At 45.8% G+C, this 15,344-nt stretch overlaps 1 protein-coding gene across 1 annotated transcript in view; it reads right to left on the reverse strand.

Moving 5' to 3' along the window:
- The window catches only part of REEP1 (receptor accessory protein 1), a gene marked incomplete at its 5' end in the record, with an annotated part of 34,371 nt that extends 19,342 nt beyond the window's left edge, over nt 1–15,029 (reverse strand). The window contains 3 exons of the mRNA XM_008585100.1: nt 2,955–3,068; nt 5,369–5,489; nt 14,953–15,029. Of these exons, the coding sequence (XP_008583322.1) occupies nt 2,955–3,068; nt 5,369–5,489; nt 14,953–15,029 (312 nt within the window). The remainder of the gene's footprint in view (nt 1–2,954; nt 3,069–5,368; nt 5,490–14,952) is intronic.
- Between the last annotated feature and the right edge of the window lie 315 nt (nt 15,030–15,344).

Here is a 15,344-nt window from a genome sequence, read left to right on the forward strand (position 1 = left end):
CCATCCCTATATGGGATCTGAACCCGTGGCCTTGCTGTTATCAGCACCGCACTCTCCCGAGTGAGCCACAGGCCGGCCCTACGGTTTCTCTTTCATGTGAGAATGTGTTTTGCTTAACAAATGAATTTCCAGAGCAGTATTTTTAAAAGAGAGAGAGAGATTTCCAATTCTAGTCTTAAAAAGGCCTGAGGCTCAATTTTCCCTGTGGGTGGAATTATAGGTAGGAAACAGCTAATATAGGAGCAGAACCAGCCAAGAGACTAGGGGTGCTCAGACAGAAGGTGCTAGAGAAGTTGTGTCTTTGGGAAGGAGACGGAGCAGTTTTCACTGAAAGAAAAGATACATCTGCACTTCCTGGGGATAGGAGTTCGACCTTGGGGAAAATTAGAGATGGAAGGGGGTTAATTGCCCTGGGAGAAATTTCTCTTGTCTAATTTTTTTGTTTTATCTTTTTCAGTTATAAGATAAAATATTAATATGAACATTAATAAGAACTTATTTGTGTAAGTTTTTTTATAACTTATATTTGTATAACATATATTGTATAAGATATGGTTTACAAAGTTTTTTCACACTTCATGATGATTAAAAAAACTCAAAACCTGCAAACATTACTTTTACTAGGGAAAGGGCTCAGGGCTCAATATTATTTCAAACAGGATTAACTAAAAGTGTAGTCAAAAGATCTTTCATTCTTCTGTTCAAGCTCCATAGCTTCCACCTGGGGAGTGTTGGGAAAATATAGGAAAATGGTCAGGGCCCCTCAGATGTTCAGAATCTTGCTGAGCATTTGATGTAACTAGACACCTGTGCTCAGATGTTCCTTGGTTATCATCTAGTGTAATTGCACATGTGCATCCAGGTGTCCTGGGTTATGGACTTAAGTATAAAGGACGAGTGGCTCTGATCCATAGCACCTCCCACTCCTGGGATGTCCCAGGGGGCCATGGGGATGCCACTACTGCTGCTGGAGGCTGTTGCTAGTGGCCCTGGGACCCTCCACAAGGCCATCGCCACTGCCAGGCCTGTAAGCTACCGGACCTGTAAGCTGCAGCTGCTGCTGAGGACTGAGCTCGTGTCATCTGCCAACAGCTCCTGGAATCTTTCCCATTTACTTAGCATGGACCTGCGTGTGAGGGGTCTGGTGACCCAGTCTGCACAAAGGGTTTAAAGGGTCTTAGCCCTAGCTCTGACAATATGAATGGAAACTTACTATAACTAGAATAATAACTAAAATAATGAAACATTCTGGTGTCAATTTTGATTTGCCATACTTTACAGGGAGCCATCAAAGGTGGAAAAAAGCACAGAAGAAAGAGGGAGAAATTACGCCATCTCATCACTTGATACCCTGACTTCCATTTCATCTGCTAAAGCTAAGAGTCTTTCCCACATGGCATCCCTTTGACTAAATGTGGTAGACATTTAGAGTGAGAACTGATTTGTGAGTTGAGGATATTTTCTGGGAGAAAACAGGCAGGGTCCAAGAGATTTAAAATGAAGACATGAGTAGGGTGATCATAAATCCCAGTTTGCTTGGGACAGGCCTGGTTTATACCTGTTGTCCCACAGTAATTATCATAGCACCCCTTTCATTCTCAGACATGTCCTGGTTTGGACAATAAATTATAAGGTCATTCCAGTCACAGATGGCTTGGCATGGTGTCTTGTTCAGGTAATTTCTCTGACTAATCCCCTGGGGCAATCAACAAGGTTGTCCAGGGCTCTGCTGGGTACAGAGCACTGTGCCAGGCTCCCTGGAGTACTACACGAGAGGTGGAAGCACCTGTAGTCCAAATATGGTATTTCTCAACTTGCATAAAGTTTTGAGGAAATAAACATTGTCCCCCCTTCCCCAGCTTTCTTCAATCCCAAGGTTAATGCTTCTAAGGAGCTAAGTCTGTGTTCCAGGAATATTACGGAAGTGAGCCATTTTAACTTTAACCACCTGTGCTTGTGGAGCACCAAGATCTGCTTTAAGCCTCCTCTTCCAAACCCTTCCACAGTTCCACCACCTCCTTCTCCAAAACCCTTGCATTACCATCCAGGACTTATAAGTTCCCTTTGCTAATACGACTCACCTAGCCACTCCTGTGTCTTCCCAGACATTAGCATAACTGCCTTTCCTCCACCCTGGCCGATGGTAGATTCCTGCTCCATATATGGATTTGTCCACACGCAGGGGTTGTCACTGGGGAACACTAGACAATCTGCTGAATTTACTTTGAGAGGAAATGTCTGACCAATTTAATTTTTTATGTCTAACTATATAATGAGAAACTGACACAATGACAAAGAATATGATGTGAGAAGAAGCTAGGAAGGAACACAGGGGACTCACGAACAGGGCTGGATGGAAAAGAAAAAGAAGTAATGCTTACATCACAATATCCCAAAGACCAGTGTTTATTTCAAAGCTCCTCCACCTCCATTACCACTGCTGTGCACATCCTCCAGGTTGGAAGGATGAGTTCTCTCTGGGAGCCTGAGTTCCTTCACCTGGATCTGCTGGGCCATGTGAGCATGGAATCCACCCACTCACTCAGACAGTCTCTCCACCTGTGCATTCGGAGTTGAGGTGACTTTCTCACTGCACCCTGGGAAGTTGCAAAAAAGCACTCTCTCCCTCCCTCCTCTTCTCTTTCTCCCAGGCCTAAGCTCCAAGGAATTTAGAAATTCTTAACCTGGGACCCACAGGTGAGCTTCAGGGGCTCTGCGAGCCTCCTAGTGTTGGACACTTCATACATGTGTGTGTGTGCATGTGTGTGGTGTGTGAAACTTTTCTCAGGCATGATTCACCATTTTTTCCATCAGAGCTTCAAAAGGAACCAAAAAAAGACAAGAAACCACCGACTCATCCTTAGCCTGTCCTGTGCAAGCTGCATGGTGCTGAGTGGGCAGACTGGAGGGACTGAGGTGCTCACGCAGCCAGGGGTCAGGGCCCAGCACGGTACCTTGGAAGCAGCCATCACAGCCGCCGTGGCCGCCACGTTCAAGCCTCGCTTCCCAAAGTGCACAAGGGCGTCGTAACTTCGGTCTTTTGCTTGGACCAGGCAATCATCAATTTCCTGAGAAAGGAAAAACAGAGACACACTGAGTTGGAAGGTTCAGATAAGTCTCTGCTCTCTTTCCCTCGTGGCCGCCACGTTCAAGCCTCGCTTCCCAAAGTGCACAAGGGCGTCGTAACTTCGGTCTTTTGCTTGGACCAGGCAATCATCAATTTCCTGTGAAAGGAAAAACAGAGACACACTGAGTTGGAAGGTTCAGATAAGTCTCTGCTCTCTTTCCCTTCTCCTGAGTGCTGGCTTGGTGGCTTGCCCGGTCACTGACTCTCACTGGGCCCGAAGAGCCACAGCCACTCTGAGTACGTGTGTGGAGACAGGAGGAGAGAGACCACAGAGGTACAGGGGAGCAGAAAAGGGAATTCTGAAGAAATAGCGACTTACTGACCCAGCAATGCCTTGGCATGGTTTCTAAGGCCGCTAACCTTCTAGGGAGGCTCTAGGGGCCCCCGGAGGTGGCATTCCACACACAGCTGCTCTACAGGACACAGATCCTGGGCTTCTAACCTCAGGCCTGCCACTCACCGGCCATCAGGCCTTGGCAAGCACTCAGCCTCTCTACACACAGTTTTGTCTTCTGAAAAATGAGGGTAATGATACTACCTAACTCGTAGAGTGTGGTGAGGATTAAAGGAGGTAATTCCTGCAGAGCATCTAACACAGGGGCTGGTTTCAGTACGTGAAAACCAGTGTCATTTTCCTTACCTTGAGGGGGTTGGCCCTCACGGTTCTAAAATTCTGTTTATAGTTACTTAAATCTATATTCAAATATCACCCCATGTAATATATTGGTGGGAGGGATTAGGATGCAGAAAGAAATGGGTGTTATTTCTGTTGATAAGGGAGATCATTTTACAGATATGGAAATCAACACAGAAATTAGGAGTCATCCAGCATCACACAACATAGAAAAGGTGACGTGGAAACAGGATCAAGGTCTCCTGCAGGGACCAAAGCCAAGTACATTATTGGCTTATTTCAGATTCGGATCAGCTCTGGCTTATTCTTTGTATTTGTTTTGGTTTTTGTTTGTTTTCTTTTGGGTTGTTTTGTCGTTGTCATTGTTTAAGAAAATGCTGTTTTGTATTGACAGTAGCTCATTTCAGAGTTCAGTAAGACAATGACATTGGGCCTCATGAAGTTCAGTACATTAGTGCATTTCCTTTGCTTTGAGGTGTGCAGGTGGGGTCAGCAACCTGCTGGAGTCCCTGTTTAAGGTTTCCCTCTCACTGTCACCCCCGACTGACTCTGGAGTGATTCTTGGCAGCTCTTAAGAGTCAGTCACCTTCACTTCAAGGGAAATCACACTGGTGGCTTCAGGGGAGCCCAGGATTGGAGGAAAGGGAAATAGGAGGAGTAGGGATTTGATAACTAGGTCACAAAAGGGATCCATTCCTCAAAATCCACACTTCTGAGGCCCTAGTTCCTAATGGGATTTCTAGAAATGTCTACAGTAGTCTGCTCTTCCAATTGATACGTTCCCGAAAGCATTCCCCTAGACGTCCAAAGCATTCAACTTTCAGAAACGATAGAAACTAATGTATCAAGTCACCTATAGTGCTATTTTATGTTAAGGAATCCTACCAATCAGTTTAGAAAGTAATATAATTAATGAATTCATGCAATGTTTTGAATCTTTTGACCCAATAATTCCTCTCTTAAGAATTTATTCTAAGATAATCAGGAACTAAATTCCATGTATGGTGGTGTTCACTGCAGAATTATCTATATCAGGAAAAAAAATAATCTAAGTTTCTAGCAGTAAGGGAATAAACAGTTCTATCATCACGGGTAATTATAAAGACCAAGTAGAAATGAATTACATACAATCATGTTTAAGATCTCAGAATACAAATATTTTATCTGTGTTAAGTTAAAAAGTATTTTTTAAAATATTCCATGTAAAATTTTAAATAGTCTATGTAAAAATATCTGCAAAAGGACGGGGGCTAAGCATGATGAAAGGAAGGAAATTCAGTTTGGGGGGTTAAATTGTGAATGAATTTTTTTCTTTGTTAGAATTTATGTAAATGTTTTACAATGAATAATGAGAAATAACATCTTTTAGAGAATTCCCCCACTATTTCTAAACATGTCCAAAAAATACACTTAAAAAAAAAAGATTGTTAGCTGACTGGTGTGCCAAAAAAAAAAAAAAGATTAGAAGGAACAGCTTGTTGGGGGTAAACAAGAGCCCATCAAGGGGAATCCTGCAATAAAATAATCTGCCTTTTTTATTTATCACTTTATGTATTTTTCACTAGTTGGAAGGAGTGAAAGGCAGAGCAGCATAAATAAATAAATACCTTTTCCTTTGAAGATAGTGTGGGATGGACAAACTTCCTGTATAGGAGGCTGGAGCCTTTTGTGTAGGGAGACAGCAGCCAGGCTACAAACGCTATTTTTAGTTCATAATAGAATGGAAACCTGGAGAGAGAGAGCAGAAAACACATTCCAGTAGGTTCTCAGCAACAACACCTCATGCCTCTCCTGCCCACACATGGCTGCAATGTCCACAGATTCCTCCTTCCTCCACCCGTGAAGGCGTATGCACACCTATGCACACACACAGCACAACTCCAAGGCCTCTCTTTGAAAGTTGGTTCCTATTTTCTTTTGTTGCCAAAGCAAGCCAGGAATGCAGGTTCTCTCCAGCAATCACTGTAAGGCCCTGCCAGGCTACATCCATTTGGGTTAGAGCTGGGGCTTCAGCCACAGCCCACAGGCTCTGAAGACCATGTCCCCACCGCATACCCAGTCATTCCTTCTTTGCTCGTGGCCAAGGAGGCACAAACACCAGGAGGAATTACAGTAGGGTGGAGTTGCCAAAGAACCTCCAGACTGAGAATAAAAGCCTCTCCTTCTTGGCTGTCTTCTTGGCCTAAATTGAGGCTGGGACAGGAACCCAACTCTTGCCAGGAACTCACCCCACTCAAGTCAATGGTAGGTAAACAGATCTTGATCTTTTTGGTGCCAAGAGAAAGAAGAGTCTGGAATGCAGTTAAGATACAATTCTGGAGTTGATGTCCTGAGTACATTTGAGCCCATTCATTTATTTGTCCCACAAACACTCACCCAGCACCTATACGTGCCAGCTTGTGCCGAGCTTTGGGGAGACAATGGTGAGCAAAGATCTGATCTCTGCCCTCTTGTAGCTTCCAGTCCAATGGGAAACATAGAAAAGATTCTGGCATTTTTGAAACTGATAGTCCAGTCATGGAAACAGAGATTGATGAAATAACTACAAATAGCATGGAACAGCAACCCGAGACAAGTGCCATGGTGGCCTCTGCTAGTTCATGTGGTGCCTTTGAACATATTAGATGCAGTCTGTGGGTGTGGCAAGTCGAGCTCGGTCTGGATTTCAACCCGCCTCACCTCCTCAGCCAGATACCTTATACTGTGAACAACCTGAGCAACCATATTTGGCAGTCCTGAGGCCTATTAACCATATCTTTTTATTCTCTGTATTCTGATACTTTCACATCTGGGACCTTGTTGACCCTGGAGGAACTGCCCTCCCCAGGGTGAGCCAATTCCTAGAGATAGTGAAGAACTGGCCTGCAAGCACACCTTTCGCAAGCAAACTAACCAATCCAGAGCCCATATTCCAGCCATCCCCTCTACTGGGCTCTCGTGTTCCAGGCCACTAGCCACCTGCCCAATCACCCCAGGACCAGGTACTAAACAACCAGAGACAACCCCTACACCTTGGCCTGCAAGCACACCTTTCGCAAGCAAACTAACCAATCCAGAGCCCATATTCCAGCCATCCCCTCTACTGGGCTCTCGTGTTCCAGGCCTCTAGCCACCTGCCCAATCACCCCAGGACCAGGTACTAAACAACCAGAGACAACCCCTACACCCCAGAGCCCACAGAAATCATTCAAACTAGCCAACCCTAAGCCTGCGTACCCTGTCTTGCCTGTTCCTTCCTGTGGAAGCTACAATAAAGGCCCTCACCCTGTTTCCTCCCTCTGTCTCCTGACCGACCCTGGTGCTTTCCTTTGCAGCCCTGCGTGCCATGCTTCCTGTTTCCAGGGATCCGTGAGTACAGACTTCCTCCTCCATGACAGTCATCTCCGTGTGTGCGTGCCCAATTAAAACAAATCCCAGGTATCCTTAAAACCTGATGCTATGAGGCAGAAGGTCACCTACTCTAGTCTGAGGGACCAGAAAAGGAATTCCTTCCCAGGCATCCTCCCCAGATAAGGGAGCCAAAAATTGAAAAGAGCAATTTCTAGCAAGTCATTTTGGGGCTCTTTAACTCTCACACAGAACCCCCTCAAATCAGCAGCCCCACCTACTCCTCCTTTCTCAGGGTCCGCTGGCCCCTGCTTTCTGCCTCTGATAGGCTCAGCAACTGGGGGGCAATTCCATGGCAAGACTATTTCATGTTCCGCAGCCAGAAAAGAGAGGGAGGTGCTGAAAGAACAGAGGCAAGATTCTCCCACATCTGAGCCCTCTGGTGATTAATAATGGAGGAACTTTTGTTTTGCAAACAAGTAATTGCCAGCCACAAGGGGAAAGCAAATGAGTCAGGCAACACAAGACACAGATCATCCCAACGGCATCTGTCGCACTGCGGCCCTGTTATTTATTACGTAAAAGACACAGTTTAAAAAAATAGGTCATGCACACACATAGTTTAAAAAATTCTAAAAGTCCAAAGGAGTATACAACAAAGAGTCTCCTTTCCACCCCTGACCCCTGGTCCCTTTCTAAAAGCAAAAACATCAGTTACCTGCACATCCTTCCAGAGGTGGACTAGGGCTAGGATATACAATCATGTAGGTATGGACCATATGACTCTTATCTGTCCCCCATACACACACAGTGGCATTCCACACACCCGTCCTATACCTGGTTCCCTCTAGTACACACACAATTAACAGTATACCCTGGGGACATCTCATACCAATGCAGAGCTGTCTCACTCTTCTTAACGGCTGCATATGTGTGCACGAGCATCTACTCAGGCCCCATGAATAAATATTTACGATGGTTACAATCTTTGGCTGCCATGGCAGAGCTGTGAGTAAACCTCCTTGTATGTACTTCTTTACATAAACATGAAAATGTATCTCGCAAAAACACCCAGAAGTGGAATTTCTATGCAACTTATTTATAGAGATTGCCCCTCCATGCAAACACGAGTAAGAGAGCCCGATTCCCCACAACCGCAGCTTCCCTGTGTACGGCCACCTGTGAGCCTGCCCCAGGCTATGAGATTAGAGCTTATGGGATGAGTTTGCATACGAAGTCCTGATGGTCCTTCTGGGCTGCCTGAGCCCTCTTTGGCCCCCTGCTACAGACTCTCCTCATCCTTTGGGTCCTTTCTGTATTTAGTGTACCCCATCCACACTGTTGGCAGCCTTTGAAAACCTTCTTGCCTCCCAATCTTCTGGCTTCACTTCCCGGGCTTCTCTTGTTAGACTGACAGAGCATCTCCAGTGACAAACTGGGGTAGCAGACTTCGTTTAGGGGTGGGATCCAGACCTGCCCATTTGGGTGCTGCCCTCCCAGGTGGCTCCAGACTGGTACGAGAGAGAGCTGCTCTGTATTCCCTGTTCACCTTGGGTGATGGAGCTTCCTCTGAAGGAATCTTGGGCAAGGGAAATTAACTGGTTAAGGAAGAATCGCAGTGCCCTGAGGTTGTTCCTCAGGCAGGAAGGTGGCGTAAGTATCCAGAGAAGAAAAAAGGGAAGCTGTTACAGCTGACCTGGAAATTCCTGACCTTTCCAGGTCTGGTTAAAAGTAGGCTCCTTTAGGGCCGGCCCCGTGGCGCACTCGGGAGAGTGCGGCGCTGGGAGCGCAGCGACGCTCCCGCCGCGGGTTCGGATCCTATATAGGAATGGCCGGTGCGCTCACTGGCTGGGCGCGGTGCGGGCGACACCACACCGAGGGTTGCGATTCCCTTACCGGTGACAAAAAAAAAAAAGTAGGCTCCTTTCGAGTCTTTTCTTGGTAGCAAAACCAAAATGTCAAGACTGCGTGCTACTGTTAGCAATTCCTACATTTTTTTTCAATTTCTTTCCTTTTTTTTCCTGCCCCACTTGTCTATTCAAAAATAATCACTGGCTTGTTGATTGATTCGTTGTTTTATTCATTCGGTCAGCTGGGAAAATTCTATTGAAAAGCTACAAGGTAAAAGGGAAGTGCTAAGCACAATATGGGGAAACCAAAGCTAGGTTAGACATATCCTCACCCTTAGGGGTTTATCATCCAGTAGGAGAACAAAGAGGACCAGGTGACGCCCCCTCCCCCCAGCCCCAACAATGCTGCAATGTTGCAATGGAAGCATGAAAAAAAGTCTTAGTGGGGGCAAGGGCTCTGGCTCTCTCCAAATTTCTCTTCATCTTCTGTCACTCACCAACGTCCACCTCATAATTCTTTTTACTATTTACCTGGCATCACTTCAACCTTAACAGGCCCAAAACAAACCTCTCGGAGGTCTCTATAGGTTATCCTCTGGCGGGTGAGGGCCTCTGCCCTTTGCAGAGTCAAATGAGGAAATGGCCTTCAGACTGAGTGGGCCTCGAGTTTTAGAGAGTGGAGGACATCTATGTGTCTGATGACTTTAGAGATGGAGTATGTTGGCCACCAGCGAAGCTTCCCTGGGACGCCAGCTGACCCTTGGGGCATGGTATCCAAAGGAGCTGGGAGCTGCTGTTGAACTCTAAGGCCTCTCTCCAGAGAGCATAAATGGGAAACCTCCTTACCTGTCTATTGTCGCAAGAGACCTCTTGGGTAGGAGTAAAGGCTGTCCATCTTAGCCAGAAAAGAAAGGAAGAAATGAAGGGGGGAGGGAGGAAAAGAGAGAGGAAGGACATACACATACACCGCATGAGAAAAAATAATGCTCCCCCTAAACCACCAACCTGGAAGAAGAGAGGACAAGAAGCAGCCAGGACCAACCACTTCAGGACAGAAGAAGAGCATGAGACAGAGGGAAAGAGACAGATGTACTCCAGCACCCGTAGCTCACTGGGGTTGGAAGTGCCCCAGGTGATTTTCTCTCCCAAAGGCTGCCCAGAGGTGCTGACTCTGCATGAGTTGCCCAACGACTGCACAGAACTCGCACACAGTAGGTCCTACAAATATTCATGGTAGGAGATACCTCTTGGACCACCTTCCCTGGGACTATATCCCTTCCCTCTATCCTACATACATATGGTCAGGCCCCTGGTAGCCTCTGTTTATACCAAGTGATCTCCAGATCACAGTAAGTACTAAGTACTTAGTAGTGAGTAGTAAGTACAACATGATCGCTACATCACAGCTAAGTACTAAGTACTTAGTGATCTCTAGATCATAGGAGAGTAAAATTCGCAACTGGGAGAAACAGTGCTGAGGGGAGTAAGTGGCAGCAGATACAAGCAAGTCCTTGAGATTCAGTGCTAGGGTCTCTGAGGGACCCTGCCCACCCCTCAGTCTCAGTTTTTCAGCTTTTCTTTCCGTTCTGTGAATTATTCCAGCATCTCCCAACAAAGTCTCATTGTTTTCTTCTCTTTTCCTTACGTTAGTCAGAGCTGGTCTCTACTGCTTGCTAGAATGGATCTAGGGGTCTTAAGCCCATGGGTCATGGCTCAAATCCAGCCTGTCATCTATTCTTACAAATAAAGTTTTATTAAAACATTTCATGCCCGCTCATTTATGTATTGCCTATGGTTGCTTTCATGCTACAACGGCAAAGTTGAGTATTTGCAATAAAGATTGTATGACTCTGAAAGCTCAAAATATTTCTATCTTGCCCTTCACAGAAAAAGTGTGCTAACCCCAGTTTAAAGCTGGATCCTCACTTACAGGCCCCAAATCTCCATCCCTGAAGTTTGTGTGTGTTGGTGGGGGGAGTCGGCTGCCTCTGAAATCATTACACACAGAACCAGGCTTTTGCTAAGTGTCACAAGATTCTCCAAGTTGAGCCACTCAGATCCTGTGTTTCCTTGAGGCATTGGGGTCCCTTGGCTCTACCAACACAATCACCACCAACCAACTCTGCTTCCAGCCCACCTATCACCATCCCAGCCTTCACCCAAGAGGTAGAGAAGGACCCTATTCATTCCGTCATGAGAAGCCCTTGAAGAACACTGACCTCTAGCACGTACTGAAGGAGAAAAGGCAAGGGGCTCCCCCACATTTCCTCCACAGCTTCCAAGACATATGCCCAGCACTGGGAGTGCAGGACAGTTGTAATCTCCTCACCCTCCCCATACAACACCTTGACAGTCTGGAGGGGTGGATGTATTCTAAGAGGGTTGGATGTGTGATGAAATTGTCCCAAATACACATAATTAATGTGTATGGAACATTTCTGGAATAAAATACAAGTAACTTTTAACAGTAGCACCTCTGGGGAGGGCAATTGTGGGCTGGGGGAAGAGAGATACTTACTTGTCAGTGTATTTTTTTCAATTTAATTTTGCCACGTGCATGTATTATTTTATCATCTTTTAAAATCTAAACTTGTGAAACAAGCCACCATCCTATCCTGTGATAATCTGTAATTGCTGTTCTCATCAAGATAGGATGTTTAAAAAGTTAACAATGAACAGAAAACTGCCCTATGGGAGGGTGGAAAGAGGGGAATGAGTGAAGAGGGAGGCAAAGAGGTGCACTTTAGGACGTAAACTTCCTTTTATTTTTATTTTTTTGGATTGTAAAGACAGCTCAGAGCTGCTGATCGGGTGTCCATGTCCCATGTCCCTGGGAGGGAAGCAGGGCTCTTACATTCCCTTATGGGCCTGTCCTGTGCCTGTTCTTAGGGCGAGAGGGAGGAGAGAGAGGGAGCACCCTCCCAGAGGAAGATCATGATCTATAACACCTGGAGGTGGGGAGAAAAAGAGAAAGCAGGTGAGGGTAGGAGCAGGCTGTGCGCGAAAGCAGGCAGGGAAGGTTCCCAAGGAGCCCCTTTTCTGCAGAAGCAGAGCTCAGGCCACCAGAAGGACGAGGGACACTCACTTCCCACCCATAAGCTGCCTGACACCTCCAGCCAAGAGGGTCAAATGAGGGAGCAAGTGAGGCCTCCACGTGTGTCAGGAAGAGAGGCGGATCCTACCCACCCCCACGTACCTTCTCCAAATACACCAGGTAGCAAACGTCCTGCCGTGGTAGGCAGCATTTTGGTCCATGACCTTCTCCCCTGGGTGTTACTCCCATGAAAATGTTACCTCACATGGCAAAAGGGACTTTGCAAATGTCATGAAAGTCACTAATCAGCTGACTTTAAGATAGGGAGATTATACTGGATTACTGGGGTGGGCCTAACCTAATCACACAAGCCTTTAAAGCAAAAGCAGAAACCTTTCTCTGGCTGGTAGCGGAAGACAACAAAGATTCGAAGCATGAGAAGATTTGACACACTGCTCAGCTGACTTTAAGATAGGGAGATTATACTGGATTACTGGGGTGGGCCTAACCTAATCACAGAAGCCCTTAAAGCAAAAGCAGAAACCTTTCTCTGGCTGGTAGCGGAAGACAACAAAGATTCGAAGCATGAGAAGATTTGACACACTGTTGTTGGCTTAAAGATGGAGGGGACGGCACATGTCAAGAAAACGGGGACCTCAGTCCTACGACTATAAGGAACTGAATTCTGCCAACAATTTGGATAAGCCTGGAAGAGGAATCTCCCCCAGAGCCTCTGGATCAGAGCCCAGGCTGGCCCACACCTTGACTTTGGCCATGTGACGTTCTGAGCAGAGAACTCAGTTGATGCCACCTGGACTTCTGACTTACAAAATCTATAGAATAATACATTTGTGTTGTTTTATACTGCTAAATCTGTGGTAATTTGTTATGGTACCATTAAAAAATGAATATGCCTCCCCAAATCAAATCAACTCCAGAAATAGTTGTTGAGTGCTTACTGGGTTTGAAATGCTAAAATTCCCGGGCTATGGATAAGGGCTTATTCCAGATACTAGGGAGGAACATAGCCATGACTAGACAGGATTTCCACCCAGCAAAAAGCAGAGAGGCTGAAATGCCAGTACTCTCAGGAAAGAGCTCATGAGAATAACACTATTCCCACTGGTGTTCCAGAGAAGGATAGGAAGGCAGCAGGCAGGAGATCACCCAGCAGCAGACAGATTTAATCTATTTAATCAACGACACAGTCTTGACTGGGCCGGGCCCGTCATCCTCATCTTCATAAATCAGACAGGAGCCTACCTGTTGTAGCTCTGCACAAAATGGCCTGGCTCCTGGTGTCAGCCTCATGGGGCCTGGGGAGACAGGGATGGCTCAGCAGAGTTCCCTCTCCACTCAAGGAGACTCAGCCCCATCCACTGTCTGCTGTGGTATCTGGGCACAGTGCAGAGCAGGATGGCGCAAACACGTTAAATTAGGAAATCCGGATTCCTTCCCTACAGCCTGAGGCCACAATGGCTGAGACATCTATTTCTCCCAGTGGAGATGAGAGCCAGACTCCTTCAGGGGGAAAATCTACATACTAAGATAACTAAGGCCATTGATCCAAAACCCATTCAGAGAAGTAATATTCAGGTCTGTTCTTTGGCCTGGGACATCCCAGACAGTAAGTTCATACTGTTCTTTCTGGGTAAGAATTTTTTTTTCCAAAATGGAAATATCTTTCTCTGATGACAGTTGGTCATGGCAAAACATTCATACAACAGAGCAAATGCAAAACCAAACCCTTGGTCCCAAGTTGTAGAAATAACCCTGACTAATTATGCCTTTCACACTACTTTTAATACACATTCACATGTGCACAAACTCATGCTTTTTAGATATAAACAGGATACCTATATTATTCACAGCCTCTTTCACTAAAAAAGATAAGATATATCTCAATACAAAGACCTACCTTATGTTTTTAAATTGCTCCATTGCTGGAAATAGCTACATTGTTTATAAGAAAAAAAATGGGAACCAACTTAAATGTCCACCAGAAGGGGATCAGTTAAATGCACTATGTTCCATCTATACCATGAAATACTCTGTGGCCACTAAAAAATAGGTAGAGATACTTATGCTCATATGAAAGTATTTCCAAAATAAATTTAATAAGAACTGTTATGTATAATACTATTGTTAAAAACAGAAAGAGTGGTGCATGTGTGTGTATGTGTGTGCATACACATATGTACATAAATTTTTTTTTTTTTTTTTTTTTTAAGATGACCAGTAAGGGGATCTTAACCCTTGACTTGGTGTTGCCAGCACCACGCTCACCCAGTGAGCAAACCAGCCATCCCTAGATGGGATCCAAACCTGTGGCCTTGGTGTTATCAGCACCACACTCTCCCGAGTGAGCCACGGGCCGGCCCTCATAAATTATTTTTTATTTTTTAAATTTTTTTAAAAGATGACAGGTAAGGGGATCTTAACCCTTGACTTGGTGTTGCCAGCACCACGCTCACCCAGTGAGCAAACCAGCCATCCCTAGATGGGATCCAAACCTGTGGCCTTGGTGTTATCAGCACCATGCTCTCCCAAGTGAGCCAGAGGCCAGCTCTCATAAATTTTTTAAGAGGATACACAATTGTAAGTAGTGGTTACGGTGGGACTGACTGGTGTGGGAAGGAAACTTACTTTTCACTGTACACATTTGTGTACCATTTCTTTCATTCCTTTTTTTTAAACCTATGAATACTTCTTTACCAATTCCACTAATTGAGGAACTGTGTCCATTTTGTCTATTCCTATTACCTTGCCTACAGTGCCTAGAAAAATACCAGCTCTTATATCATCACTCAATGAATATTTACTTGAAGAACAAGTTTTATGGGCTAAAAACACTCCCATTAACATCCCTGCCCCTGCAACTCTGGCCTGAGGTAAGATTTGAGGTCTCAGCCCTTTCCTGCCTCCCCCCTGACACTAGGCAAATCATCCTTTGAAATGCCCTGACTCCTGGAGTACTTACCAACAAAGGAAGATGTCTGTGAATGTTTCTGCTGTGGTGAAAAGTGCAAATATAATCCAGTACATCATCCATTTGACCTGTGGAAAGAGAAAGCAACATAGTTAGTAGGAAAGGTCAAGGATAAATGACTGCCCAGTGTGAAGAAGAACAGGCCCAGATAGCAGATGCTGGGCATGTCCAGGCAGTGTAGCCTGCACTTGTCACCCCTTCTCCCCATCCTTCCCCAACTCATGGCCAGATCTACTCCAGACCTTGGGGCTTAAAGCAAATAGGGGCTGGCCCCGTGGCGCACTTGGGAGAGTGCAGCGCTTGGGAGCGCAGTGGCGCTCCCACCACGGGTTCGGATCCTACATAAGGATGGCCGGTGCGCTCACTGGCTGAGCGCGGTGCGG

Source organism: Galeopterus variegatus, unplaced genomic scaffold (genome assembly GCF_000696425.1).
Source record: "Galeopterus variegatus unplaced genomic scaffold, G_variegatus-3.0.2 Scaffold3452, whole genome shotgun sequence".
Taxonomy (NCBI): Eukaryota; Metazoa; Chordata; class Mammalia; order Dermoptera; family Cynocephalidae; genus Galeopterus; species Galeopterus variegatus.